General features: G+C 41.3%; 1 protein-coding gene across 4 annotated transcripts in view; it reads left to right on the forward strand.

Moving 5' to 3' along the window:
- Positions 1-26,921, forward strand: part of PANK1 (pantothenate kinase 1) — a 48,187-nt gene that overhangs the window by 12,344 nt on the left and 8,922 nt on the right. For 2 of the 4 annotated variants that reach the window (XM_063338483.1, XM_063338485.1), the window contains exons 2-4: positions 1,588-1,700; positions 16,239-16,591; positions 25,528-25,781. In XM_063338483.1, the coding sequence (XP_063194553.1) occupies positions 1,588-1,700; positions 16,239-16,591; positions 25,528-25,781 (720 nt within the window). Of the gene's footprint in view, positions 1-1,587; positions 1,701-7,209; positions 7,650-7,936; positions 8,087-16,238; positions 16,592-25,527; positions 25,782-26,921 lie in introns of those variants that run through there. The other 2 variants (XM_063338484.1, XM_063338486.1) reach the window with 2 other exon arrangements.

Here is a 26,921-nt window from a genome sequence, read left to right on the forward strand (position 1 = left end):
CTTTGTTACTAGGTAGTTGGAGCCTTTAGGAACAAATTTGTCTTTTATAGCACAGCCCCTTCCTACACAAGACTCTTATTCTTTGCAAAAATGGATAAAAAAGGTATTTATAAAAAGATTAGCATTTGAGTTTTATTGTCTGTGGTTTCAGCTTAATCTCACAAGGACATATTAAATGTTTATTCATCAAAAACCTAAACAAATCTTTGCCTTATCTATCCGAAAGCAAAGTCATATTGTTCAAGTACAAAAGTTTAAAATCGAGATTATTTGTGATATTTGAGCTTAACCCTGTGCATAAATGCTCATTCAGACACATGCTTCCCTGCTACTGAAGGTGGTTGAGAAGTACCAAAGCTGTGGTGTATTTCTATTTTATGTGGATTCCCATCTGTGGACTAGTTTGGAAGAAGGAAAATAAAAGCTCTGTGTCCTTTCTACCCTATGGTGGACACATCCTGGGTTAGAGGAGTTACCCAGTTTTGTCTGATTGGAGGTATGTGCGTCTAGCTAGAATAGTTCAGAGAGATGCCTTTATTTCCTCTTTCACATATAGGCATAGAAAGTCCGGCTCCCTGTTGTTACCTAATTTGTAATCATTAATATCCATGGGAATTTCATGTCAGCACTTAAGCTCTGGGAATACAGATCACTGCAAGTGAAAAATGTCCACACAGCTGAGTAGTGATAGGAGAACCAGCTTCTCCTCCTCTTTAGAGTGGCAGTGCTGCATGAGGAAGAGAGCGCCTCTTGTAATTGTCAGTCATTCTGTTGTCTTTCAAAGTGCTTGCTTTGAAACTGTCACTTTCCTCCTGATGGCACTATGAAGGACCATATAAAAATGCTGAATGGGAAGGAAAGTGAAGACATTTAGCCAAGCAAAATGAGTATGTATACACACGTGAGGGTAATTATCTATGGGGAAGCAGTCAGGAGCAAAGGCCATTGTTTTCTCTACCAAATGCTCTGCTACTTGTTGCAATAATTTATGTTTTTTTATGATGATGAACAGTATTTCTCAATCAGTGGGTTGAGAACTTGCATGTTTTCCAATTACATTTTGTATATTTAAGTTTAATAGTTAAAGATAAGCAGTAGTACACTGAGACAAATACTTAGGTATGAGATAGAGTGGAGGGGGGCAAAGGGGAGTGTATTTAAAACAAGAATTTTAGCTTTTTTACATACCTAACAGTTTGAATCCATTACCTGGCTTTTCCTTTTTTACAACCTCTGTGCAAAATAGAGACTGTGGCATGGAAAAAAAGATGATTCACCTCCAACACGTACTTTATATGCACTGGCTTGTACTCCTAAGCAATAATCAAGGACTAGATTTTAAATGTTTATTAATTTGGGGACTTTATTTGAAATGTTTGAAGTAGGGCACTGAAGGTTTTTGTTTCCTATAAAAGAAGGGCACTAACATCTCTGCCAGGGATCAGTTAAAGTTGTGGAGAGTAAATGCACCTGCAAATTGAGTTGTAAGTTGTCTAGTTGAACATAGAGAACCAGAGGTATTGGCAGGGAAGGCTTTAGAAGGAAAAGGTTCTCACTGTTTTGTGACTGCTGCATGCTTTTTTTCAGTTGGGATGAAAAATGGCAACCACAATCTCCAACCTCATCTCAGAACTGCCAGAGAATAACTGTAGAAACCACTTGGACCGCTGCAAAGAGTGACCACAGGGATGGGCAGGCTGGTAAGACCAGACTACGCTTACTTACTCTTCTGACTGTTATTCCCTAGTCCAGGCTATTGTTGTTAGATATTTAAGTCATGTCCCAGTCCAGACAACTTATTCCAGGTAGCATTCATACTGTCTGGCCTGGACACTCAGGCTGGCGCTTGGGCCAGGAAATCTATCTATGCCCTATTTGTCATCAATGAAGTGAAAAAACGTTCTTCCTGAGGACTGTTCAGACCACCAAAGCTCAGTTCCTGCTCAGAGTGCCTTTCTCCATCTTTCTCTCCCATGATGAAAGTGAAGGGGAGATGAACTTCAATTCTGTGCAGGAGAACAGGGCTTTTCTTCATTAAATTAACAGGTTTTATTTAAGTGTCACAGAAGGTATAATTGAAAGGAGCCTGCACCAGGAGGTGGGTAGGGAGGGACGGAACTGATGGTCTCAATATAATCTTTCTTGGCCTCAATCTGGTAAAGATTTTGGTGTATGACTGAACTTATGCCCTTCACTTCCTCTGTCATCTGCAATCGGTTTCCCCTCTCAGATGTGTTAGTATTTGGGGAAAGCAGAATTCTTGTGCTAGCTAGCTGTTGTCATAGTAAGGCTTAGCTTTCCTGTGGTCGCACTGATAATACTAGAGCCCTTCGGGTCCCTCTTTAAACACTCTGCCATTGCATTTTCCAGATAAGAATTGTACACAGTTTTAGAGCGGTTTTGTCACATTTCATTTACACATCTGTCATTTGTCATTATATGGTTATGTTTGACTGTTGGTCTCTTAGCCCTACAATTTAAAGTAAGGGAAAAGGAGCATTAAAATATATTTTAAATGTGCCTACTGAAGGTCCTGCATGTGCCAAAAAAGTATGGTTTTTTTCCCAGTTCTGAAAAGAAATTAGGAAGAAATACTGAACTCCTAGACTTGGCACTTTTCATATGTGTGATACGTCAATATGCCTAAAACAAATCAACAGTATCTGATTTTTTGCAAGAAGTGCATAGTATTTTTATGTTAATTAAGTTGTACTGTATTTGCTTTATTTTCAAAGGGATAAAATTGAATAAGAAATAGTGTGACCTTTCCTGTAATATAGGAACAGGATAAACATAGAAGTAACCTGCATGGAAATACAAACAGGAATGGCAGGGCGCCAGCAACCCCTTGAGCATAAATCCACAGGCAACTATGCCAGAAGTCTGTTTCATTACACTCTTTGCATCGCATAATACAGTTCGTGTCGTTTGAAAAAGATGTGTACATGCTCCTCATTACCACTTCTCTCTAAAATATGACCAAAGCTTTGTAGCTGGCTGGCTTTGAATTAGAATAACACCACTGGTGCTTTGCGAGTTGGTGGGGTTTTTTTGGTTTGTTTTTTTTTTTTTCGGTTCTTGGATAATGGATTTACATGTGGACTGCACCTGTTTGGTGCTTATTTTAGCTTAGCCTTGACCAGGGATATGGGAGCCCCACAGAATGAGGGAGGAGGAACTAATCCTCATAGGTTCCTAAAAATTTCAGGCCAGGTTGCCTGATAACATACCTGAAAGGGTGGGGTTTTGTGTGTTGTGTTTTTTGTGGTGTGTGGGGGTTTTTTTGTTTGTTTGTTGGTTTTTTTTGGTTTTTTTTTAGTTCCATTGGTTTTGAAACTGGAAGGGCTGGAGCACAGCACTTTTGATCCTGTGGCAGAGTATCTTAACCACAAGGTAGTCATTAGTTTGCTGAAGCTGACTCACAGAGTTAGAGAATTGCAGCCTGGCTCTCTGTGTTTATAAACACATAAATAGAGGTGATAAAAAGCTGGGTATCTGCAGTGCAGGCAAGTACGGAATAATCCATGAAGTGTTTGCCATGCAAATGTGTAATAAGCAGTGAGTCAGTATAGCAGACTTGTTCACTGTTCTGAGTCCATTTGTGTCCTGGATTCTTCAGCACACTCTGTGTTTGTAGTCCTTTTCCCACCAGATTGCTGGTTTACAGTGAAATATATAGGAAAATATTTAAAAATAAAAAAGTAGTTTCCACCTACTCCTGTTCAGAAAGGAAGACAGAAATACTGAGTAAACGTTAATACTGGAAGAACTGGAAGCATACTCGATTTTGTTTATCAGTATTGCACCTCTGCCTGGATTGTTGTCTTGCAAGTTAGACTGAAAACTGAATTGGCTCACAGGGTTTATTTAGAAAGTTATGATAAAAGGAAGAGGAAAAACTTACTTTGGTTGCACCAAAGTGTTAGGAACTGAACCTGTAACGCATGCCATGACTTCATTGATGAATATTGTATGTTCCACCCAGTTCTTGATTTGCAACAACTTAAATATGTAGAAAATATACAGAAATTAATATAAAGGGATGTAGAGTAGGCAGTAACATACCAAATGTGTATATATGGTATGAATGCAAGAGAGTGGAGTACCTCTTAAAAATAATACCTGCTTTCAGCCCATTGTGCTGTGATGCATTGTCTCATAAATAACATGGATAAAAAAACCGGCAGACAGCAGGTCTTGAGCCAACTGCTCAACTGTGAGAGTAGCAGGACGCTTAAGTTCTACTTTTTGCCCTGTTTTGAGGAGGTGACATTATCACTTCTGTCATATTTCTTCTGGACTGTCTTTTCTATGACATTCCAGATTTTCAAATACTAAGTATAATGTAAGACCGGTTTAGCCCCTGCAGAATATGAGAAGAGCGCAGGCTGTCTACATCACTGCATCAGGCAGGGAGTTCAGGAAATGGGATGCTGTCGTTCTACCTGATGCAGACTAGGATGAACAGTTCGTCTGCTCCCAGTTTCAATTTTATTAGCGCAAAAGGCTCAGGTCTTTGTCCCCTGAATGCCAAGTGGATTGCACTGTAGTTTGCTTGTGCCCAAAATAAGCAATGCTATACACATCTGAAGACGTGAGATTCCTTCATTTTAAACTCCTACAGATAATCACATAATACATTAAATATACTTTAATTTTATTCCCTTTGTCTTAATTTACATTGCAGAAGAGCTGAAGAATTCTGAAATCAAACATGAAGGGGGTATGTAAAACCTTTCTAAGAGCTCATTCCAAAATTAAACAAATGTAAACAAAAATAATATGAAAAAGGTGGTATTTTGCAGTGCAGAAATCAGTTCATGTGATGTTAATCAGTACAAGATTCTGAAATTGTTTTGATAAAGCAGCACATTGGTTTGAAACTTGATCTTTACACAACACAAAAAGTTTGGAAAGTGTTTTTATCCATTCCTGCTGGAGAGCTTACAAGATCAGGGAAACTACACACTTGGAAGTGAGTCTGTCCCTGTATATAAAACCTGTCAATAGATTTGGACAGTCTTTAACATTTCTCCATTTTTATATTTTCTCCAGCATTATTTGAGGTGACGTTTGTGGTTGTTATGTGCCATTGGTCTACACTGAACCTGAACTTGTCAGTGATTTGGATCATATCCTAACAGTATTTTCCTGACCTACTTCTTTTCAACATAGTCTAGTCCACTTCTATCCTGGGAATAATTGTACAATATTTACAGCAAAATATTAGGGAATCATTTAATTAGAAATAAAAGATTGTTAAGAACCTCAGAAAGATATCTAGGCCATGCCTAATCTTTGCTCTAAGTCAGGATCAGCTCTACCTAGACTGTTCCTCACAGATATTTACCTTTTCCTAAAAATTTGCAGCAATGGCGAGTTGAGTCTTCTGGTGCAGTCTAATGCTTGCCTAACTTCATTCTAGGAAATGTCTGCCTGGAGTCTAAAGTGCCGTTATCCCTTACGGATTCTTTCTGCTTTCTTGGCAACTGTAATGTTATTTCCTTTGCTGTTACCTGTCCCAAAATTGAATATCCCTTCAAATCTTTAATTTCCTAGACTAAAACTTGATGTTTTCGTTTAATCCTTTGTTAGTTATTCCAGAAATTTAGTGCCTAAAATTGGTTATGGTACTTGAAACAGGTACTCTATCCCATTGCAGAGTCAGTGGACAGGCTGCTATCCTACCACAAGGAACTGTGAGCATGCAATTAAAGGTGGTCTTGCTTTTGTTGAAGTTTAAAAAGTTGACACCCTTCAGCTGAGGTACAGTAACTGCCCATGTGTTTGTTCCCAGTTATGCTGCAATTGCAGAGAAAAACAGGTTTGCAGGGATGACCCCCTGTTCTGCATCGGGCTGGTTGTATGTTCAGTCAATTTTTGTGGCAGGGATGGAGAAGGGGACAATCATTGTAAGCTGGGGACAGTAGCAGCCAGGATTCACAAGGAGAGCTCATAAAGCGTAACCAGCCGCCTACAACTGCCAACAAGTGGTATGAAGGTCCCAGCCAGCCCAGGCAGCAGCCTTCTGGTTTTTAATTTATACGTAATGCAGTAAGTTAGGGAGTTCTCAAAGAATTTCACAGTTCTGGAATCACTACAGCTCCTTCTAGCAGTAAATGTATATAGCCTTCCTGCCCTCTTCAGGGACATCGCTTTTGGGCTGGTAATTATAGCAGTTGCTTCTGCATTAGGATACGAGGAAAATTCAGAATGTTTTTATCAACTTGAGAACACTGGTTACTGGGTTTTAGGAGGAAAATTTTACATGTTCTTTGTTCTCAAAAATTCGTTCTTCATTTCCCCAACTTCATGCATGTGTGTTTTCTGTGGCTTGCTCCCAGTTACCTAAATGCAATGTTCTGGTCCCACCCAAGAAGTGGAGCGAATGTCATGTTACCTCTCATGAAGCATTTTCTTAATACAGTATCCCTTTCTGGAGGCAGTTAGAATAGCTCTTCATTCTTTGTGGGTGTTTTAAAGTGGAGGGCCTGTGTCCTGTACTAATTTTAGGTGTAAGGAGGAGCCATTATGTGACCTGTTTTTACTTTAAGGACGATCATCCATGCAGCGACTGCCAGTTTGTATAAAGAAATGACCTTCATGTGCAGAGCAAAATTCAATTAGTGTTTCTTTTCAAGTATACATATGACACTGCAGCACAGTTCACCCAGTTTTATTTTATGTCTGCTTGATATTGAATGTGTTTTTACACTGGGATGTGTCAGTGGTCAGGCAGTAAATCACAGTCACAAGATTATCAGTGCTGCGCAGGGAAAGCCAAGATACTAAAAAAGCACGAGGTCAAACGCATTCAAGGTCACACCGGACCCTCTAAGCTGGTGAGGAGAGGCGTGATAATGTGACAAAAACTTGAATGTTGATGGTGACGCACGAATAACTTTGTGTGGGGTCCAGGGCACACCCGCGATCACACGCACGGAGGTGCCCGAGTCACGCGTGGACAGGCTGAAGCGGCAATGACGGGGCGGCCGGTGCGCGCCAGCCAGCGGGGTCACGGCAGCCGAGTCACGCTGAAATCGCACCGGCTGTCACCTTCCAGCGTGACCGTGCCCGGGCCAGCCCGCACCGGCCCAGCGGGGACGCGCCCCCCGCGCTGCCGGGGCGGCTGCCGGAGCCCCGCAGGTGCCGGGCGCGGCGGTCGGGAACGCGCACGTTAGCGGGGGCGGGGAGGGGGGATCGCCGCGTCCCCGGCGGAGGGCGGCGGCCGCCCCTCTGCAGCGCGCTGCGGACAGGACGCCTGCGCCGTGCGGCGCCGCCGCCGGCGGGGGGGCGGGCGCCGCATCCCCAGCGCACGGAGCTGCGGGCGCCGGCATGAGCGGAGGCTCCGCCGCGCCCAGCCGGAGCTGAGCCGGGAGACAAAGGGGAGGGAGAGGCTGCCGCCATGGGGGAGCAGCTCCGCGCCCCGGCGGGGCCGCCGCCGCCCGCCGCCGCTTCCTGCTCGCTGCTCGGCGGGCTGCTGCAGAACGGCTTCCACCCCTCGAGCCAGCCGCTGAGCAACGGCGGCTGCGGGGAGGCGCCGCACCCGCTGCTGCTCCGCCCGGAGCTGCCGCCGCTCAGCCACGGCTCGCCGGCTAAGAAATGCAGGCTGCGCCGGAGGATGGACTCGGGCCGGCGGCACAGGCCACGTAAGTGATGCACCGCGGGGTGGTCCCCTCCGCGCGGCGTTGCCGCAGCCCGGCGGGCTCGGGGTCGGGCGGCCGCGGGTCCTGCGCCGCCTCCCCCGCAGAGCGGAGCGCCGCCCGGATCCCGCGTCCATCCCCCCCACACCCCCCCCACCCCGCCGCCCCATCCCTCCCGCCGCCGCCGGCCTGGCGGGCGGAGCGAGGGCCGCCGGTGCCGGCCAATGCGGCGGCGGCGGCCGGGCACGGCCCCGTTGCCGCGTGGGCCGGGCCCGCCCTGCGCCAATGGGGCGGCGGCGGGCGGGGAGCGGCGGCCCGGCACAAACGCCGGCGGGCGGCAGCTTCGCGCCGCGCCGTGCACCGCGTTCGGGCGGCCCCAGGGTCCTGCCGGCATCCCCCGCGCCCGGACGCGCCCATGAAGCTGATCGTGCCCAAGCAGCACTGTGAGTAACCACCGGGACGGGGGCGGCCGTGCCTCGGGGGCTCGGCCGTCTTGGTGCGTGCTCTTTCTTCCCCAAACGCTGTTAGAATTAAGGAAAAAACAGACTTTCGGAGCTGAAATTATTGGGGGGGGGGAAAACAAAAAATAGTAATATCCTCCTTAGGAGCTGTATCGCCTGTGGCTTTTGCTTAGTTGGTTTGGGAGGTGTTAGTGAGCTGGCTGCCTACTTTGTGTTTTGTTTTAAGGCTATGAGTCTCAGACATCCATATTTGTAATGTACCTCATTGTATGAGGCTTGTTGATTAATAGTATGTTTTAATTGATCGTAGGTGACTTCTTATATGTAGGTACGGAGCTATGGAATAATTCCACGGTAAACTCTGCAAGTAAAACGATCCAATGGGAAAAAGTACTCTGTTTCTTTGCACTCTCACTTCACTAGTCCTTCAAATAATGCCAACAAATGTTTGCTTCTTTGTTAAAAGTTCAGCATGTTCCGAAAGGGTAATCAGGGATAGTCAGAATCACAGCTACCCACTGCCAAAACTTAAAGATGTTTCTACTCAGTAGGAAGTAGTGTGCATTCATCTACTCTGTTTTTTGGTTTGTTTTTTTTTTCTTTCTTTTGAAACGAAAGCTTAAAAAACTTTTCTGTCTAAGCAGAACAAAATAGTCAGAAACAGCTTTGAAGAGCTGCAGCTTTCACAGGGCTACTTATTAGCCAGCGCCTTCTCTTTTTAAATGTTTTTGCTGAGCTACACATACCAATTTCCCTTAGAATGTTCTCTGTATTGATTAATCATGTCATGTATCTACTGATAGTTAATTTAGTCGTCTACCTAATTAAACATATTGATGACCAAATGATTCTCTGTCACCATCTGATTGTGTAGTCTTTGTCCAGTTTCACACTTTCATTCAGGAACAAAAGCTGCAGAACTTGGACTAACTTACATTTTGATGTGGTGTAACTAAGAAGAGTCAGCACTTGCATATCAAATTCTTCTTCATAGTAAAAACTACTTTGAAGCAAAGAGTAAGGCTTTTAGGGATACATGTAATCAGTTGAATAAGAAGAATGAGGGATTTGGAACCTCTCTCCCATCTTGAGGGGAAAAAGAGCCCATCAGAGTAAAGAGCGTAGGTGACTGGCTGTATTGCCCAAGGTGTATGACAACAGTCTTCAGCTGTGGGGTTTTAATTAAATGAGGCTTTAATGAAAACAGCAGGTGAGGGAAGTGCTTTGTAGAACTATTTGTGGGCAATTTCTCTGCTGCGTAAAATAAGTGAACTCTTGCTGATCTTAGACTTTTTAATTTATATGGTTTATTCTGTACAAGAATAAATTTGCAATTTGGTATTAGTCCTGCAGGAAAATATGATAGCACATTGTCACTAGCTTAAAAAACTAATTAAATTATACTCAAATTCTCCTGGTATTGCATAGCTTTCTACTGTATCCATCTCTAGTGAATACTACCCGTTTTACTGGTTTTTTGTATTTAGTCCTGGCCTTTGTAGATGTTTGTTCTATGCTTAAGGACATGTTGCAAAATGAAGTGCAGTTACCACATGGCATGTAAGACTTCAGTATTGATTGTGGGGTTTGCTCTGCGTGGTGGAAAAGATAATGAGATAATTGTCATTTCCCAATATTTCAACAAATGAAACCTATCTCTCTGCAGCAATTATTCCTTTAAATCCTTGTAAGTTATATGTTTTCGGATTGTTTTTACTTTCTGCCAAAGTGAGGTAGAATTCTATATTCCCAGGTCTTTTTCCCCTCTGAGAAGGGAAGATTCGCTGTGTAACCAGTGTGCTTTGCTGATTAGCCTGCGATGAGAGAGGATCTGGGGACTACCTTAGGTCCTTTTGACTCACCTCCTGCTTTTTCTGCTGAGAAGCTGGTCTTTGCTTTGCTTTTTTTCATGAGTTGGACTAGATGAGTTGTCAGGGATATTAGGTTTAAGTCAGTTTTCTGGTTTCAACCATTAGTGCAGACCTTTTGTAAGACCAGGGTTTACGGTCCCTTTCTGTATCACAGCACTGTGTAATGAATACAAAAAAGTATCTGTTATGATGCCTTGCGCTTTGAAGCGCTCCAGAAGAGAATAAAATACTGAATCGGTGTGAATTCTGATAATTTCAAAAGCCTGCTAGAGTGTCCTGTTGTTCAGTTTAAATGTGATCTTTGAACAGAAGAAAAGGAGCAGTTAAGGGCCTTCATCGATCCCTGTGAAACAGCGTTGTAGCCAAGTAGGGACAAAGATTTCAGCAGGGCGGTTAACTAGACCGGTGCTTCACAGCATTATTCTACATCAGACATAGGGAGTAAGCCAGCTGGACATCTTCATTCTATTGCTTTTCTTAATTTAAGGTAAAGCCTTGGGGTCTCTATTCCAATCAGCATCCTACGTCTTGCTTCAAGTCAGCTGGTAGTTGTTAAGGGTGAAAGAATGTGTAGTGTTGAGGCAGCATGACTGTTTACAAGTAATATGCGTTATAATTGCCATGGTTAATTTCTAAATGCTTCAAGCTGTAGCTTCACAGTAAAGAATGCTTCTGGTCAATATTTAGATTGTTACACCTGTGGTGTTTGGCTGCAGCATGGTTATGTAGTACTACTTAAGGCCAGGTGGAAACTGTGGGAAATCTAAGGTTTTTTTCTTGATGTTAAATACGGAATGCCATGATTATATAGTATATTTTAGTGAAGAATACAGGAGTGAAAATGATTTTGGTCTTGCTATTGATACAGTGAGTAAATATGTTCTCATCAGTTACTGAAATTTTGTCCTAGGCATTGGAATGTCCCACGATCTTTTAATCTTAAGAGTTTCTTCAGGTGATATGCTGTGTAAAGTTAATCTCCAGCTGCTTTTAATGTAGGTGGAAGTGAGGGTTGCCTAATAAATAGGACTGGTCCTAACAAACTGAACTAGCTTGTGTGCTGTGGTCTGGCATCTTGGGAGCTAAAACGGCTTACCTGCCTCACCAAGGTAACACGTGCCCAACAGGAAAGGGAAACTTGCGCAAATCACTTCCGTCAGGCTGGGTGCTGCTACATCCAAGAATGAGATTCTCGATAGCTACTCATTGCTTCTTGTAGCTTTGTAATTTTGGCTTTTATTTGTTCAGGTTTTTTAATGATGCTATACAGGCTATGTAATGACCTGGTCTCCCAGTGCTATCTTCAGAAATCAGTTTGTGGTAATATGACCATGTATGTGTGAATGGTCACAACTGTTTAACAAACAGCTAAGTGCTTTCAGCTTGAAGCTTTTTGGTTTGGGTTGTGGCATTGTTTGGGTTTGCTTTCATTTTCTCATGTGGAGGTAGATATTCAATAAGCCCTTGCTGCTGAAAATGAACTGAAAGACTTCACCTGATGTATGTGCATGAATTATTTACTCTAGCTTTGTAAAGTTTCAAGAACTTCTATTAATGACTAAGCAGATACATTTTTTTTTTTTAAGCTATCTATTCTATTTTTGTTCAAAGGAAAACAAATGCTTCCATTTTGCAACGCGTTTGGATTGCTCAAAATAACTCTGTAAAATAGGAAGAAATAATTGGAAAATATATGCAAGCTCTTATCAAGCTTCTTTTCTAATAGAAAGCAGCTTTCAGAAGCAGTGAGAATACTATCCTGTCTCATGTGTGACTCTCTTGTTTTGATTTCTTTTTTCTGTTCTTATGTTTGGCTTGCTCTCCCCTCTTCCAGTCCCAATTAAAACAGGAAGTTCTTAGGTTATGAAAGCATCAAGCAATGCAAATTAAATGCAAATGAAAAATGTAAATGAAGTAATAGGATTTCATCATATGTGTGTCCAGGAAGAAAAGCAGCTGAACCTAAGATATTTCATCTGAGGTATTTATGACTAAGATATCAGAGTATTGATACCGCTATTCAAAGTATTGATAAAAAACTGAAATACTCTACCTGTGTTCAAGGAAATACAGATCTTGTGAGAGATGTGTAAGCTGAAACAGTTTTGGCAAAAGAAGAAACAGCTGCAAATTGGTCATGGAAAAATCTAGGGTCCAGGTAGAGAGAAGAAAGTTCTAACCAGCAGGATTCAGGCACAATCTCTTTTGAAGAGTTGAGGAGTAAAAGATTCAGCTAAGCTTATGTGGTGGTTGTTTAAATAAACGCAAAGGATTACCCTTGGTTGCCCTTGTTAATGGGGGGAAATGTTACTTAGTGACCTATGGGTTCCCTTTCATTCTTGCTTCCCCTGATCTTGTCCGTGTTGTGATTATACATTTACCCTCCACACCCCCTCCTTATATTCTGTGTTAAGCACAGGATGTTTTTAAAATCAAGCATGTTCAATTCTGAATGTAAAATGCCTTATAGGAATAGCCTTATAGGTTCATACTTTTTAAAGTCTGTGCAGAAACTAGGTAAAATGTGTTGTGGAATTTCTCATGAGTGAACCTTTCCCCCAGATAGCACAGCTGTTGGAGTGCATCAGATTACCTAAGTATGCAATGCTGTAGATACCTTCTGTTTGCATTGTCACATGCTTCTGCAGCTAAATTTTGAGTAATGGAGATTTTTATCTCAAGATAACAAACCGGTAGGTGGTTGGTGCAGTTTAACATAAAGAGAGTTAATTTTCTTAAGAAGATAAGCAGAATCTTCTGATTTATGCTAGGCTTTTAAGAATGCGTGATTCATCTTGATGCTTTCTGTGTCGGCTCTAGGGGACCTAGAACTAGATTTTGTGTTGTTATTTTTTATGACTTATTGCAGTGTAGCAATACAGTAGAATAGTTTTATTTTCTCCATGATAATAGATTGCATTGATCCAATAGGTATATTGCATACTGACTTTGCTGAGAAGAGAGAAATGGGCTCATAAGTCTTATCAGACTATTTTAGTTAAGAAGTGTATTTTTTACGCTGTGAAAGCATTTCTGCAACATATCCAGTTTCTTCATTTTTCATAGTAAATCACACAGAAAAAGAAACCAGACATTTATTTAGGTTATCAGTGAAATGCTGGACTTCCAGTTTAGAACAAAACAAACAAAAAAACCATATAACCCGAAACAAAACAGAAAAAACCCCACAATTTCCCCCCCATTTTCGCTCAAGTCTATGGAGACTGTATCTACACAAATAACCTTTCTTTCTTCATACCCCCTGGTTGTAGCAGTGAAGACCCTAATAATTTCGATGGCCTCTGAATGGTCTTACTGTCTGTATTTGGGGAGGAAGCGAAACCCAGGAGCACCTCGCAGTCTTTGTGCACGTTCCCATTAGCACTGTATTGCCTGGCTTCGGGAAAGTTGGAGCGTATAGGTACCAGCTAAGTTGGGTTATCTAAAGATACTGAAAAGATCTGCTGGTGCTTCAGTGGTGCATTTTGTTTTGGAATGTATTGATAGTAACAAAAGATACGATGAATAAATTTCTAAAATAATCACTGGAATACAGAAATGTTTCTACTGTTGCTCCAGCTGTATGGAACTTACATGAATTTCAGGGGGACTCGTCAGGAACTTAGAGACTTGTTTTTTGTCTTAATTGGTCAACCAGTTAAAATAGTTGTCTTCATTGCAAGTGATTCCAGCAGATAGCTGCCGTTAGCAGCTGTGAAGAAAACTAAGCTGCTGCTCTGCGTAGCTGAAATATCAGTTATTGTGGACTGATCTTGTGTACTTTATTTGTGCTGAAGAAAACTGCTGCTGTTCTGGGAGCAAAGTTCTTTTCTTTCTGCATCTCTCCATTTGGCTCACAACAAAATGAAAGGAGCTTGAATTCAGAGAGAGAAACTAAAAAATATCTGTTATTTCTGCTTGCTTTTTAAATGTGAACATTATGTGTACCTATCCCAAGAACTGTACAAACTTGAAATAACTTCATGGTTGTTTTCTATGGTACTTATTCTTTGTTAATGATTTAGTTATGAGTCCTCAAAATATTAAGTAGTAAATGTCTTGGCAGTCATTTATGAGTGACTCTCAGCTGTTAGCACTTAACACTTTTATTGCTGGGCTTGTGTTTGATAGGAGGATGGAATGCTTCTTTCCTCTCTTAAAGATTAAATCTACGCTATAGCTTTAAAGCAACTATTGGTGCAGGTAGATTGTAGCAGATTTTACGCCCTTAATGTAGAATACTGGAAGTTGGCTTACACTTAGATACAGGCTGGTTCTGTATCACACGGTCCAACCATGCTGCTTTTAAAATTAAACTTCCTGCTTGCATAGTTAAGATACATCTGAGGAGGAGACTCACTGTTCCAGTGAGGTGATTAAAGTTCTCAGTAGTTTAAATAAAGATTTGTGTGAATCGCTAATGGGATTGGTGTCCTGAGCTCCACTGCGTTGTAGTGTTGTACAGCGTTGACCAGACCACTTTTGCTTAAATATTTACTCTGTACTTCCAAAACTGTTTGTGACACAGGTTAGCGTATGGTAGCATATTTTTCTTCTTTAAGATAAAGCCTGTTTTGAAAACACTCCCATTTCAGGGAGCTTTCATGCATCTGCATAGGATTTATCTTCCCAAACCTCAAATTAGACTTCATTTCAGTGTCTTTGTGTCTTGCAGCTTGTAGGGCATGGAAAAAGAAATTAGATTTTGCAACAGGTAACAGTAGGTAGTCTTAGAAAAACTGAACTGTAAGCAAGCTACTTCATGGGAGTTTATGCATTATGCCTGCCTTGTCCTTAGGGAAAGTGGGGAGAAACTGGTGATCCAATTATTTGGCATACAGCAATGGAGCAAAACAACTGTGTTAAACATCTGACATTTAAGGATTGGTTGCCGGGGGGTGTGTATTAATAACTATGAAATTTAGACTTTTGAATTATTTAGCCAGACAAGAATAATGCTGAGGCCCTTGTGGTAAGAAGTAAAAGACTCTAAGCTCTTTTCAACCTGAAGTTGGGTAACTTAGTACTCAGCTGCGATTACCTGTGGAAGAACAGTGCAATCAGTAGCTCCTATGCTGATTAAAATCTTTGTCCCAAGTTGTTTACATTTAGATTCACTGGCAGAAATATTAATAATGCATATGGTGTCCATGGTTTGGAGTTTGTATCAGTGCTAAGTTGGGATGCCATAGATGGTAGAATCACATTTCTAGTCTGCCCAATTCTTCCTAAAAGCAGAGAGGTGACTGCTATTTTAGAAATTGATCTTAGACGTTAGCCACATATTCAGTTCATTTAATTTAATTTCTCTAAGAAACACTACTACCTGTCTCCTCCTGCAGTACCTGTGTATAGATATTGTGTTCTCACTTCTTATTGCTTCATAAAGTTAACTGGATTACTGTTTAAAATGTGTGCATGTGTATATAAGCAGAGCAGGCAGACAAACCTGTTTCAGGTAGTGTCTTCTGGCTGTGTGCTCTGTAGTGATTTTCTCTTGCTATTAACAGAACAAAAGCTTTGGTAGACCTAGGCCAGCCGTGGCAAATATATATATGCTGAGAAGCAAATAGTGACATTTCTTGTATAGTTGTGTGATAGGCTAACACATCTACCGGCAAAGGGAGTCAGTAGGGAGACAGTCAAAGGACTGTCAGTAGTAAATACTGAACTTAAACCAGCATGTTTCTGCTAATATATGCAGGTGGTGTAGTTCCAACAGAGCTGCTAATGCTGGTGGGTTGAAGTCTGGGGACTTCCAGCATAATGGGAGAGTTATGTATTGCTGCTTCTCAAACAGAGCCTTGTGACTATGGAAATTCTGGCTGGTTTTGGAAAGGCAGTTGTAGCTGTTACACAGTGGGAATGTGACTTGAGAAATCCTGTTCTCCTGTTTGGTTGTTTCTTCCTCCTCCCCTCCTTAGTCTATTTTAAGAATTGGTGTCAGGAGTCAGACTGGGTGAAATGCAGTAAATGTGCTCTGTCAAGTGGGTGCTGACTGAAGAGTAAAATGTTTTCCTGGGAAAAAATATTTTCACTTTATTAAAACCTGCTTGTCCAGGGAAGAATATTTTGAGATTATTCTTTTTCTTAACTGAGGCTTTATGAAGTCTTTACTTCAGGAGGTGGTTAGTACATGTGAATTGGACACGTAAGTGACCACCATCTTTCAGGAGCAGATGCTGCAACTGCAGTGAATTGTTATTCACCTGTATATTTATAGTGACTTTCTCTTTCTTCCTCTCCAACCCCCTTGTATTTAGCATTTCCATGGTTTGGAATGGATATCGGTGGAACGTTGGTTAAACTGGTCTACTTTGAACCTAAGGACATTACTGCAGAAGAAGAACAGGAAGAGGTGGAAAACCTGAAGAGCATTAGGAAATACTTGACCTCCAATACAGCCTATGGTAAAACTGGCATTCGCGATGTCCATCTTGAACTGAAAAATTTGACTATGTGTGGACGCAAAGGAAACCTGCACTTCATCCGCTTTCCCAGCTGTGCCATGCATAGGTTCATACAGATGGGTAGTGAAAAGAACTTCTCCAGTTTGCACACTACGCTCTGTGCCACAGGAGGTGGAGCTTACAAGTTTGAGGAGGACTTCAGAACGGTACGTGAACAGTTCATAAGGGTTCAGTGTGAAGTATGTTGGGAAAACATTGTGGGAGTCCTTCTATTAAAACTTGCAGAGAAAATAGCACTTTTTTTTTTTGTCCATCCTAATGGGTTAAGATGAACAGAATCAATTGACATTTATTACTTAGAGGAATTGCTGAGAACACAGAGGGGACAGGTGAAGGGTGTTTTACTGAAGTATTACAGTGCAGAATGTCTTCAGTAAATGATTTTTTTTTTTTAGAGTGCAGCTGTGATGACCAGATGCCTGATAGTCAGTTGAGGGTGTGTTATGAAAACTAGAGACTAGGTACTCATCTTGCAAATTGGGTATTTATTAGAAAACCAGAAATGAAACCATTCAGGCTAGAGATTAGATTCAGGTTCCCTTCCCCTTGTATTAGTCTTCAAGCAGACTTGAGTCAAGAGTCTGGAAGACCAAGCATGGAGCAGGGGGTGAAACAGTGTGTGGAAGCATGACAACAGCAGCTAGCTTTTCTTTTCAATTCTGGGAGCACGTCATGTGAAGAAAGGCAGTTTATGTGGTGACTATGTCCCAGATCCCCTAGAATTTAAAAATAATCTCTGCAGGGAGCTCCAGAAGCTGATGTAAATCTGAAGTATTGGGATGCTGCTGTTTGTATAAACTTCAGCAATAGTCCTAGCTCCCGAACGAGTGCACTAGAGTGCACTGCAGAAATTGATTGTGGCAACGGAGGCATATAGAGCCATTGTACAAACTGCATTAGAGAGAAATAGTCATTTGGGAGCCAGTTGTCTGTTGTGTATGTGTCTCCACGGGGGCATACCTCCATTTATTTTCTGTAAAAGAATGACAAGTCTGTCTGTACCAGAGCAGTCTCACTAAGATTAATGTGAATTATTTACTTAGCTTGCAGGTCTGACACTTCTGTCCCTAGCTTTTGACCTGATCTTGAAGGTGAGGGGTGGCTGCTGGGTATGACAGGTTACATCAGTTGCTTTTCTGTCTCTGCTTCAGTCTAGGGAGCTGATTTACGAACTGCCGTTGACTGCAGTACTTGGCTTTGTATACTTCATTTTTAACTCCAGGCATCCATTCCTGCGGCACAAGAGGCTTTTTCTTTGTCAATACCCATCCCCTACCAGATGACCAAGATCCTAAGGGAGAAAGAGAATGCTGTATGAGATCAACATGAATTCCAGCTGTTCTACTGTCGTGCAACCTTTTTCAGTAAATGTTGGACATGGAAGCAGCTAGTCTAATGAAGGACTATCAAGTTTCTGAATTGCTCTAGTAGTCCATTACTCGTGCTGGATTTCTTGTCCATTAGTCTGACTGCAAGTCCCTTACGTGTTAGGGTCTACTGATGGTTTTTGAGTCCTCAAAAGTTTTAGTTTGTCTTGGGTTGCATAAGGATGTTGGCACCACAATACAAGGCGAGTTCTGGCAGTAGTTAGCTTGGCCTCAGTTCAGGTTTTTGAGCGTCCTTCCATGTGTACAGGGGATGATTCAGGTCATGTTCTCTAGTGACAATGGGAGGTCACTTTGGGACTTTCTGAAGAGGCTGACTGTCCCTTTGCAATGGTCAGTCTTCCCAAATTCGTCTCTCCTGTATCATGTAATAGCAGCTAGAGTTGCTTGCTTAATAAGGAAATTTACGTCCCTCGTTCCCACAGCTGTGGAATTGGACTGGAAGTTACCTGGTGGCTATCACAGCTAGGCATTTCTCTCCATGGCTTTGACTTTATCTGTCGTAAACGTGCAATTTACAGTGAGGGACCAGTCTGTCCTGTCAGCTGCAATGTAGTCAATGTTGCACTGGAAGCCATAGTTGAAGCTGGGGCTGTCTTGCAGCTGTATTACAAATGTATGAGGTCACATAGCAAATTACTGGTAGATTTAGGCATGAATTCCCACATCTTTGCAGTGTTAGTTAACATTTTGTGTGCTGTAACACTTGTAGACAGTTTAAGAAAAACACTATAAAAACTGCCTGGAGTGTTTTGTATGATAGAGCAATCAGTGAAGTGCCCTCACACCTGAGTGAGTGCTTTGGACACCACTTCTTGCAGCTATCCAGTTCCACACCTGCCTTTATAGCAAGTATTTCTTGGCTCAAACTGTAATATCCATAGAGTATTACAGAAGCAAAATACTATCCATTACATGAAGGTTTGCTTGCCTAATCTCTCTCAAAGGGCTGAGTGTCCTGGGTACTGGCACTTAAATTGTCACACTTCATTAGCCATTGTAACAGCAGCTGGCTATTTCAGTGTCTTCTGCTGACTGTAAATTGATGTTGGGCGACAGCTTCAGGATTGTGCCTTCAGAAGCATTGAAATGTCTGTTTCAAATATTTGATCATTCTAATGCACCTGTAGAAGTAGAGAACGTGTGCCAAGTCTAATATCCTGCTGTTGCAGGATTCAGTATTGTATAATGCCTTATATGGAGCAGGCTTTAAACTTTACTGTTTCTGTTACTTAGAAGTGGAAAAACTGAAGTATGTTTGTGAATGTTGTTAATTTCATCAAAAAAATCTGGCTAGATGCTAGGAAACTCATGAAACTGATACAGGTAACATGCTTTTGTTCTGGCCCTCTATTTCCCTGTGTACGTGCTTTTAAGTTATTTTGTCCTTCATGGTATTTCTAAATGCTTATGGGACTTTCAGGATTGCATAGATTTAGGACAAAAGATCTAACATATTGCAAAACAGCATTCAAATCCCAAAGAAGGAGTACTTCTGAGATTACAGCAGCTTTTTCTCCTTAAAATAGACAAGCAAACGTCCTGTTGTTACTTGCCTGTTTCAGTGTCTAATTCTGAATCCCTAAATGAGTTAAATAAGTTTGATCTAGACACTTCTGTTGCTTTTGCGGATTAAAAAAATAAAACAAAATTGGGAGGCATCTTCTGTCTGTCTTCTGTGCCTTAGAAAGGCAACTAAATCTGCAATGTTAGCGAGGTTTAGCTATCTGACCTCCCTCTCACGTGATCCACAGTGTTGGATAGGAAGAGACCTGGAGAAATCTCCGTGGGCTGCTTGGTGACTGCCAGCAGTAACGATCAGTAGCCTGGCAAATCATTTGATTAATTCTTAAGATTTGACTGCTTCCCCTTAAAGTAGGAAAACTGACTCTATTCATTAAACTAGACCACAGAAATAATTTTACTGACCATATGGTTATACTTAATGTTCATTGAAGAGCATCAGTAAGTAATTCACTAAAAGGACTGTTTCTAGCTTAGGGTGTTTTTTCTTGGTTTTGTGTTTTGTTCTTGTTCTCTTCCCCCCCGCCCCCTGTTTCTGAATGATTGATCTTTATGGCTGGCTGACTTTATTTTCAGGTTAACAGTGGTGCTAAGGCATGGAAGAACCTGTTGCCTAATTCTGATAATCCTCCCTCCTTTCCCCAACTACGTACTGTCACCTCGCATATTCTGTAAATGCTCAAGTAACATCACTTCTGTAAAAGTAAGGAGTGCACAGACTTATTTGCTTGTGTACCTGTAATATAAATCTCTTTATACTCTGTGTCCTCCACAATAGCACACACACATTACTTGCACAAAAGTATGTGGTTAATGTAATGAGGAATAAATTCCTGGACTGTCACTCAGTTTTGTGAAGTAACTCAATGTAAAGGAAACATGGGGGGTGAGGGAAGAAAGGAATGTTCAGACTTTTGTCTAAAGCCTGCTCTATTACAAAACTGTCAGTTGCAGTGGCTCAAAGGTGGGATCTTTGTTTTCCTTTCCTGAACAAACACCTACAGACCTATCTTGACAAAAATTTTACTGTTGGCTTCAGTGAAAGCCTGGGCCAAAACCCAATCACTTATTAAAGAACATTCAGGGCAGGGGAGGAAGGAAGTTTGTTACCAACGCAAATTTAAACTTGGGCCGTGACCTTCCCCATAACCTGTAAGAAAAATTCTTTAAGCTTGGCTGTCGGAGAATGACTTCCTTGTGCCAGTTATTAGCTGATTCTAAGGTTTGGCTTTGTAGTATGAACTGAATGCCTGTGGATGACTTGTAGACTGTATTTAGCTCAAAACAAAAAAAACTCACAGTCCTGTGTTGTAGGATGAGTAAGCTGCGTGACGCCTTGCTTGAGGAATCTGGACACCGCTGCTCAGGCCTGTAAGGTGTAGACTCGGCTGGAGTTGAAACTGGCACCCAGAGAACAGATGAAGTAACCACGATACCTTCTGTTACCACCACCACAAGAAGCTAGGAAACTCTTCAGGGGGAATGGGGAGAAGCAATGTGCATCTTTTCCCTGTCAAGAAAGGAAGGAGATCTTTACAGCTAGCTGTGTGAGAGGGCACCTTCTCTTCTGCCTCAGTGAATGTTGGGCTTACCCTTTATTTGCATTAGACTTTGTCTTGTTTGAATGTGAGTGGGTGTTTCTCAGCCTCAGGATGGATGTGGAACGAGCTGGGGGGAATACCTCATCTGAGCTCAGAAAGAAGCAGAGTTGAGGTTTGAGGTGAAGACAATCGAGATATAAAGGAAGCAAAGTATATCTTTATAAAAGTGGAGGAGAGGTAATGGGAGGGAGGTGGAAGGAAAAGCTAGACTGTAAGCTATTACAAGAAATAAAAACTGGAGCAATGCCCAGAAGGCGTATAAAAGCCAGAGTGATATAGTAAATGAGGCTGTTTTAATTGATAATTAAAAACCTGGAAGAAGTTATAGCCCTAACAGTTTCTTACAGAAAAAATTCGTATTTCTGATTGAAAGCCCAAGAGGCAGATGAACTTGTAACTGCGCCTAGGTTTGGACATTTCTGCACTGTGCTCACCAGAACTTGGTATCAGTGGGAAAATTCAAACTGGGTGAAATCTTTCCTGAGCTGGAGCTTCATTGAAAAGGCGTCTGCACAGCAATATTGATCCATTACGCTTCAGCCCTGCTGCACATATACCATGGCTGCCCTCAGCTCACTTCTAGAGGTCTGGGCTGTTTAACATTTCCCCTGTTGAGGTGGAAATATTTACTCACCCATAAAGAAACAAATGTGACCCAAGTCTGACTTCTGTGCTTCCATACTTCAAAGCAGCAGCAAGTTGATACCATGTTTTTTTCCTTTCATACTGTCTGGTACTTGAATACAGCTAAAAATTGTTTGATGTTATGCATATTATTTAAAAAAAAAACAACCAAAAGTAACCATCAGAAACCTTGAAATAAAAAACCTAAACTTGAACAGACGGTACCGTTTTCCAGCACTTCTTGCAAGCGTACAAGAGGGGTGCTTTCATTCTCCTTAAAATAGCATCTGTACACAGCAACAACAGACCTTTTGTGTATCCTTGAAATCAGGTGGGTTTCAGGATTTTGTTGCTAAAGTGTGAACTGTCATGGGGAAACGTTCGTTAATTCCTTGCTGTGTTGCACCTGCTTATAAACATGGTAAAAGTCCCAAGTCCCTCCTTTTGATGGTCGTGAAGAGTTCCTCAAGGCCCAAAGTGTTTTCTTCTGTCCCCTCTCTGTTATTTAAAAAGAACAGTCTAAAATAAAGAGGAATTTCTACAGTCTGGCTATAATGCAGAAAAATGGTTCTTTTAAAAAATGTACATATGGTTTCCCTGTAACCATCATAAATTTTCCCTCCAGGGTCCTGTATACTTCGTTGTTCTGCAGTTCTTCCTCTCATAGCACAGCTTTCTGACATAAAACTTTTCTAGAGAGGCACAGTGCTGAATATAGTTACGGGAGTGCAGAGCAGGCTAAGTTGACCATTATGCTGTCTGCCCTCACGATAGGGATTGTAAAGGGCTGGAAAACATCTGCAAATGCATTTTGTAAAACGTTGCAGGAAAAAGTCCAATTAAAGCATGCTTCTACACACGGCTCCCATTTTTGGTTTGCGTTTCTGCACATAAACTTTGATTCCTGCAAGGAGAAGTGGTTTGAACAACTGGAAGATGAGGACAAGTAGAGTGTGGTAGGTCAGGTGATGGCACCAGAAAAAAAAACCACGTTTGCCTACTCATACATTAGTTACGGTGTTTACAGACACATCTATTTTGTGATGCAGTTTTGCTGCTTGAGTCATTGTGAGCAAAGAAACTAATAGAGAAAATGCAGTTCTATATGCAGGAAAAGGGACTAGGAATTGTGACCCTGGCTCTATCATGGCTTCTTGCACGAGTCTGGGTTACTACATTTCTTGCAACTGTGCCCTAATTTGTGTTTAGAAACAAGAAGAGTGGTGGCTCACTGTTCCGAGCCTCAGAGGGTTGGTGGCTGCAGAGCTTGCAGTTCTCTGAATGAAGGCGGATTGATGTGGAATACTGATGCCAGTCTTGCTCCTTCCAAAAATGAAAACCAGACTGCTGCAACAACGCAGAAAAATAGTTTTTCAGTCTGCTATGAATATCATACATGAAAGAGAGCAGTAATAGAGCTTTTCTGCTTACAGTATATCAGCTGTTAAATATAGCACAGAGCTATAAAAAGCAGAGCAAATTCTAGTGTGCCTTTTATATGTGGAGGGCTGGACCTAATAAAACTCCCATGCTTAGTGCTTGAAAAAGAACCTTTGATTAGTTTCTTTTGTTCTGCCCTTACAAAATTGTTGGGCTGACTGGAGAGTTTGTAGAAACAAGGATTTTGTCTGTGTTTTTGCACTGATGCCAGAAATGTTTTGCTCTTAGATTTGTATTGGTTGCTCATTTCTTGCAAGGTCTCTTACTGATGTTTCCCTATTTACAAAAGGGTAACACGGATGAGACAAAAGCAGCTTGTGGCTGGGTATTTGGCTTATGGGAGAATCGAGGTTTTGACAGTAGGGGCCATAAATCTCCTAATGACTTGTCTTTGTATAGCAGGCTTCTGGTTCATAGTGTCTGTGCGTGCTGTACCTGTGTGAGATGGTGTTTGGTCGTGCTGCATCTAGCTTATACAGTAAGATGAGGAAATTGAGACTGTACAGCACATAACTTAAAGAAAGATCATGGTTAGTATAGAACGTTTCCTTATTTTGACTAGCTATGTGCAACATGAGTTGGGCTTTAACAAAATAAATAAATCCTGTAATGAGTGATGACTTAGTGGGCTCCATACAGTGTCCATTGTGAGAAAGAGTGCATGAAGCATTTATTATGTTAATGCCTTTTATTATATATCTCTCGACTGGAGATTCTCCCCTCAGTCTAATAGCAAGAAATTGCTGAAATCCAAGATATTTGCAAAATAGCCTTAAGATTTTTGCAACAATTTTTTAAAAGCCTTTTCTCCTAATTTGTTTTTATTCTTTCTATTTGCTGGCTAAATGGTTCAAGTCTTGTATGCTGCATTTCTGTAATTGCAATTTGTGTAGCCATGTGGTAACCAAGACAAAAATATGAAGGGATTGCAAAATACTGGAATATACTCGTTTTGGGAAATACTGAAATGAGAAGAAATTATCTCCACCTGTTTCTATTGTCCTATGAATATCTGTATCTATATTGAGGTCTTAGAGACTGCTGGTTTGGGATTTTTTGGGTCTTATTTATATTCTCCGATTCCAGGATTTCAGGAGTAGCAAGTATAACAAAAGGGCAGATCCAAAGAATAGAATGGCTTTCAGTTAAGGCAAGTTAGAGCTACGCACAAGTAGAGGAAAAAAACTTAGGGGAGAGATTTAAATAGCTCAAAAGAATGTAACCTATTGGCCATGCCCGTTCCACAGAAATATCTTTCCTCTTTATAGTGACTTAATATAGCTTCCAGAATTAAAAATAGGAGGTAGTTAACCTCGTATATCTTCTCCAATAGCTGTTATAAAAACATCCTGCAATATGCAAATGCTTGAGAACCAGCTCTGTGCTGTGCCGCTCCCTTTTGTTCCTAATACCCTGTTGCTTTTTCTGCTAGAAAGTGGAGTTAGGTTAGACCTACTTTGCAGGTGTGAGGATGCAGATGACCTCAGGATCTGGACGAGCGTGTTTACTATTTTTTCCTCCCTCTCCTCTCCCTAACACAAGTCTAAGCTCAATGTCATTTGGAAAGGAGACTTTCTACAGACTGTCACTGTATTCTATTTCGAGAAAGGGTTGTGATTTTTATTCTAGTAAACAGAGTTATGGCAAGTAGACATATCTGTTTAAGTACAGTTATGGGTGACCTGTGAGATCTCAGAGGGAATGTTCTTTTTAAGCTCATATAATTGTTGTTCTGCCTTCTGTTACAGTTATATTTTTTTATGAACAGTTTGCTGGGGGCATGGGCTTTACAATATTCTTGTTTGGGTTTTTTTATATTGTTTTTCACCAAACATCGGGAATACCCTGTTTTTCATGAGGCATTTTAAAGTGCTTATCACAATTTAAAGGAATAGATCTCTCAGATTACTGGTGACATATACTAAAAAAAATTGCAGATCTTTTAAGCACAATCCGCTGCATATTTAATGCATATTAACATAAGCATGTGTGCTTTGTAAGGCTATCTTTTCTTTAATTGAAGTTTCTTGGTATTAATGCTTTTATTAAAAATTTCATTGAATTGCTGGGAAGTGTAGTGGGATGATGAGTTAAAGCACGTTGCATCCTGAGGAATGCTGCTGTGCAGGCATGTGTCAGATACTGTCCAAAAGCTGCAGAATGCAGCTCCCCTTGGAGTGGGGGTGAGGGGAAAAAAAATTTATTGCTTCAGAATACCGAGGGGGAGAAGTATTTCCTGCTTGCAGGGCAGGGAATATCTCAAAGGCAAAGGAACTAAACAACGTTACTGCGCAGCGCATCATTGTTTCGGGAGGTACCCTTGGTCAGGCAGATAGTGAGCTCCTTTTATTTCGGACTTCATGCTCAGACAGATCTTTGTACTGTTTAAATAGCATAATGTGTTACTATTAAAGTGATCAAAGTGCTTCAGCGGAGCCTTTTGTCCTTCTCGGTGTTGTATTATACTAGGAAATGTTTGTTTATTAATTTCTTGTTATTCTTTTCCAGATTGCTGATCTGCAGCTCCATAAACTGGATGAATTGGACTGTTTGATCCAAGGCCTCCTTTACGTTGACTCTGTTGGTTTCAATGGCCAACCAGAGTGCTATTATTTCGAAAATCCTACAGATCCTGAACAGTGCCAGAAAAAGCCTTACTGCCTTGATAATCCGTATCCTATGCTGCTGGTTAACATAGGCTCAGGGGTCAGCATCCTAGCTGTGTATTCTAAGGACAATTATAAGAGAGTTACAGGATCCAGGTAAACTTAATTCTATGTTGTTTTAGTTCTAGTTTGTTTTTTTTTTTTCGTATTGAACAGATAGATAGAGTAATTGAACAGATAGAACTAGACAGAGTGACTAGTAGGTGCAGCCCCAAACTGTGCTTGTCTTCCCATTTCTCTTAAAAGCCTACAAGTGGCAAGGCTGGAAATATCCTAGGATTTCTTCGGAGGGGGGAGTCTACATCAGAGAAATCATGGATCCATTCAGCTTTAGAACTGCCTTAGTCTCTTCTTGGTCTTCGTACCTATTTCTTATCTCTTGCTGCAAATGACCAAAATCAAACTGACTCAGTAAATGAATCTCCCTCCACTGCTTTGATTCCCCAGAACAGTCAGAGCAGTGAAATAAAAATGTCTGGGCTAAACAAAAACCTCTTGCCTTCTTAGTTAGGATGTATCCAGGTTTCATAGAATAACCTGCTACTATTGGATTTTGTCAGAGGCATGTTACTAGATCTCCTGTTCCCTTACAGATTGCACTGGTCTTTGGATCATGCTGGTAAATTAAGGAATGCCATTGTGTGTAAAGACTAGAATCTGATTGTCTGTGTTCTTACTTTGTCCTCAGCCTGGGTCAGCTAGTGCTGTCTGGAATGATTTGTAGGGTACAGCTGAGTTGAAATGGTCTCTGGCCTATGTTCAGTAAGAGATTTAGATGCGACTGCTCCGTTTAGGGGTTCAGGAGTTCGGAATTTTGCTCGTAACACCAGCAAAACAGCCTGAGTTATGTTTAAGCTTACTCTATAGACGTGGCAACAGTGCTTGCTTCCAGGAAATGACTTTATTTACAAATGTATCCATCCAGACTAGTAGTAAAAATACCAATAAATCTATTCCACTTTTTCCTCGTATGTGCAAACTAAATTGATATAGTTCATTTTTAGTAATCTTGTCATCTTAAAAACAAGAAACCCACCAAAACAGAAACATTAAAAAAAAAAAAAATCCCCTTCCAAAACAACAACCAAAGAAGCTTTTTGGATTTGCTATAGTTCCTTACAAACCTGCATTCTGTTCTTCAGTGCATGTACATATTAATAAAGTTTCTCCTGTATAGTGCAGGTGGCTGCACATCTGCCTTATCTAGGGCACATCTTTGCCACAGTGGTAGCCGTG

The sequence above is a fragment of the Chroicocephalus ridibundus genome, chromosome 6 (assembly GCF_963924245.1).
Source record: "Chroicocephalus ridibundus chromosome 6, bChrRid1.1, whole genome shotgun sequence".
Classification (NCBI taxonomy): domain Eukaryota; kingdom Metazoa; phylum Chordata; class Aves; order Charadriiformes; family Laridae; genus Chroicocephalus; species Chroicocephalus ridibundus.